This window comes from Alligator sinensis, unplaced genomic scaffold, assembly GCF_000455745.1.
Source record: "Alligator sinensis unplaced genomic scaffold, ASM45574v1 scaffold69_1, whole genome shotgun sequence".
NCBI lineage: Eukaryota > Metazoa > Chordata > Crocodylia > Alligatoridae > Alligator > Alligator sinensis.
Window position 1 is genome coordinate 1 of NW_005842443.1, and position 3450 is coordinate 3450.

General features: G+C 36.2%; 1 protein-coding gene across 1 annotated transcript in view; it reads left to right on the forward strand.

The window, feature by feature from the left end:
- Positions 1 to 1202: 1202 nt before the first annotated feature.
- The window catches only part of MORC3 (MORC family CW-type zinc finger 3), a gene marked incomplete at its 5' end in the record, with an annotated part of 18004 nt that continues 15756 nt past the window's right edge, over positions 1203 to 3450 (forward strand). The window contains 4 exons of the mRNA XM_006030394.3: positions 1203 to 1339; positions 1496 to 1618; positions 1714 to 1788; positions 2844 to 2886. Coding sequence (XP_006030456.3) covers positions 1203 to 1339; positions 1496 to 1618; positions 1714 to 1788; positions 2844 to 2886 — 378 coding nt within the window. The remainder of the gene's footprint in view (positions 1340 to 1495; positions 1619 to 1713; positions 1789 to 2843; positions 2887 to 3450) is intronic.

Consider the following 3450-nt stretch of genomic DNA (forward strand, 5'->3'; position numbering starts at 1 on the left):
GACCTTCTGAGGTCCCTTCCAACCCTACTTTATATGTTTCTATGGATACTTTGATTTTTATAAAGGCTACTTGATCATTGTATGGTACTAGTCACAAATTCAGAAAGGAAAGCATTTCATATAGCTGAACATAGTAGGGCAAAAACTGTAGTCCAGGGCTCAAGAGTTAAAGAACTGTGGAATTCCACCCCACACAAGTCAGAGGGCCAGAGAGTAGGGAGAGGGGGAAATGGATTTCAGGGGGCCAGAAAAGGCAGGGAGGTGCAACTAGTTCTCTAATTGTGATGGTGGCTTTCTCACATCATGTCTAACATTGAGCTATTGTGCTTTTTTTTTCTTTAAATGAATTCTGCTTTCCTCTCATTGGAAATCTTAAGAGATTCTGGTGGAATGGAGAAATAAATACAATTATAGAATTTTGCAGTGTTGCAGGTTTGGTTCAGGGAATCTCAAGAAGCATGATGTATTTGGTTATAACTTTTATTGGACCAATGATAGAGTTGGGAGAGCTGCAAGATAGGTTTTTTAGTACAAAATGCCCTTGTCTGAGGATGCTTAAATATTTCTTAATAGCTCTATTGTTGGTCCAATAAAATATATTCTAAAACAAAAATCTTGCTTTTAAGACATAAAGCATTTTACCATTTCACTATAGGTAAATTTTAACATGATGACTTGTTAATAATTAATGCTAGGTATCCAAACAGCTTTAATAAACCATGAATTCTTAGTATTCTTCTTTTTCCTTTTCCTGTATCAGAAATACTTAACTGTTGTGCTTCTACACTTACCAACTTATGAAGTCTGTTTTACTTGTCCTTTGAGAGCCAAACCTGTATCCAGATATGCTTAGAACCCTTTTGTCTCTTTGGTGGGGCCCTGATGACCCAGGTACAGGGGCCCACCTGCACAGACCTGACTACAAAATTATGGCTGTTGTATATGTACTTGGGTACCAAGGTCTTGGCCACCTTGTAAGACTGTGGCTATATAGATGCTAGCCTAATTTAGGAGATATACAAAAAATTACAGAAAACATTATTATTGACTTATTACAATGAATTTGGAAGCAAAACTGCAATTCCAGAAAATACACATTTATAGTTCCTGCCCTGATTTGTACCATATTCTGCTGAAGCATATCTTAATTCTTTCTACACGGTCTATAAAAATGCATTTTTTCTTACTAATTTTACAAAATATCTTTCCGTAAGACACTATTTTCTGTTGGTAGGCTTACAATAGCAGCCCTAGGAGAAAAGTTAAATGATTACTGGAATGAAATGAAAGCCAAGAAAAATGAAGAATATCCTCTGGATTTGCTAGTGGAAGACATACAGTGAGTAACATGCCTCTCTGAAACTGTATTTTCAAGTCACAACATACAGAATATGCATGTGATAGTTTATCTGCTTCTATCTAATGTCACAGAGAAGTAAATACAATAACAGAAGTAGAGTAAAACATTTTTGTATGTTTTGACTTTTCATTACAGAAAACGACCTGATCAGACATGGGTTCAGTGTGATTTATGTCTGAAATGGCGAAAGCTTGCAGATGGGATAGATCGCTTGCCAGAAAAATGGTACTGTTCATTGAACCCTGACCCACAATTCAGGTAAAATAAAATTTGGAGGAACAGCTAAATAGTACTGCATATTTTACATTCATCAGCTGACTAGAACACCATTTGTTTTGTTTTTTGTAAATCAGGGATTGCAATGTACCAGAAGAACCAGAAGATGATGACTTAATACATCCTACGTATGAGAAAACCTATAAGAAAAGGTGAGTATCGGAGATCTGTGTGAAAAAAAAATGTGCCCGCTGTAGGACAGGAATTTGAAGGGTGTACGCTACAGTTATGATTCCTGGTGACATATACAATTAAAACACTGTGATATCTTAAATGATGAGACCAAATCATATTTAAAAGTGATTATACAACTTTGAAATAAGATATGTATAATCACTCCCTTAATGTGTTCAGAATGTGGCTTGACTGATCCTCAAAGGGCTCTGTGCTCCACTAAGATCAGTTTTTGTTTTTGACTGCTGGTTGCCTATGAATGTAAAGTGACTAGACTTAATGGCCCAGAAGCCCCTTCTAGTCCTTAATTTCCCATGTCTCATGGTACTGATTCTCCTCTTTTCCTGTTACTTTAAGACAGCTACGGTGACACAGTTTAGTATGCCTATCGTTGTGCACAGAACACTCAGTATATCTGTCTTTGGCAAGTGGCTGCTCAGCTGGCCACGTGTGTGTAAATGATCTCTCAATACTTTCCTAGAAAAGCAGCTGTGGGCATTCACTCAGAGATGTTGCGTGATTTTTCGCAGGGAAGGAAGGAAGGTGGCCCATATAATAAGGAATTGGAAAGGGATGGTTCATTAACTGGAAACAGGGTAATGCAGGCTGTGTGAAGTTTCAGAGTTCCTATTGTAGTCTAAGGATATGGTTTGGGGCTCAGCTGTTCATAACCAAGTGCCCTAACACAGTAGTAATTCAGGCATGAAAAAAAATGCTAGTCGGCTCACCTGGAAGAATACCTTTGTGGCCTATTCAGTTAAACTGAATACTAATGCAAGGATTGGCCTTTAAAGAGCTGTACTTGTTAGATATGGCAACAAATTATTTTAAAGTTAAGCTAATTTAAGTGCTGTGATGGCCTTTACTCTTTAATAAATTCAGAATGTGGTAATTGAAAACCAGTGTCTGTTTTTTCCAATCTAGGTGGTAGAAAGTATTGTATTTGTTTTTAATATAGAAATTATTATATTTGTAAAGTGAATTTTATATTTGGAGTTAACACCTTAATCTTTATCCCTCCATTGCTATAAAGAGACAAGGAAAAATTGAGAAAACGAATGGAAAACAGTCAACAGGTACTACTTAAACTTTTATTTGTTGTATTTGGTAGTTTCTGTGGTAACTTTTTAAGAGGATAAAGAAAGCTACAGTGTAAGAGTATACATGCAATGTGTTCTGCTGTTGGTACAGATAAGCATTACATTAAAGCTGTTAATTTACAACTGATATTTAGATAATATAGTTCAAAGAATTTATTTTTCCTCCATTGTTACATTGGGGGAGAGCATTGAGAAAAATTATAAAAGGTAAAGTTCTCAATGGCTACCTTGTAACAACATATTTAAACACTTTTACATGAGCGTTCTGAGAGGGTAGTTTAAAAAAAAGTTTCCCCAGTGATGAAAAAAATCCATCTTTGAACCTCTTTGAAGTTCTTTGAACTTTGTTACCTAAAGACAAGCAAACGCTATTGTTAGAAAACATGTATAGGAGCCATTCAGGATTCAATAGTGTGTGGACCAGTTAAGCCCCAGAAGAGGGTGTACTCTCTGAGGAGGAGAGCTATCTTCAATGAGTAATTAATATAGTTACATCTCCGTTTCAAATTCTCAGAAGTTTAGTGCCTGATATGGAGAGCA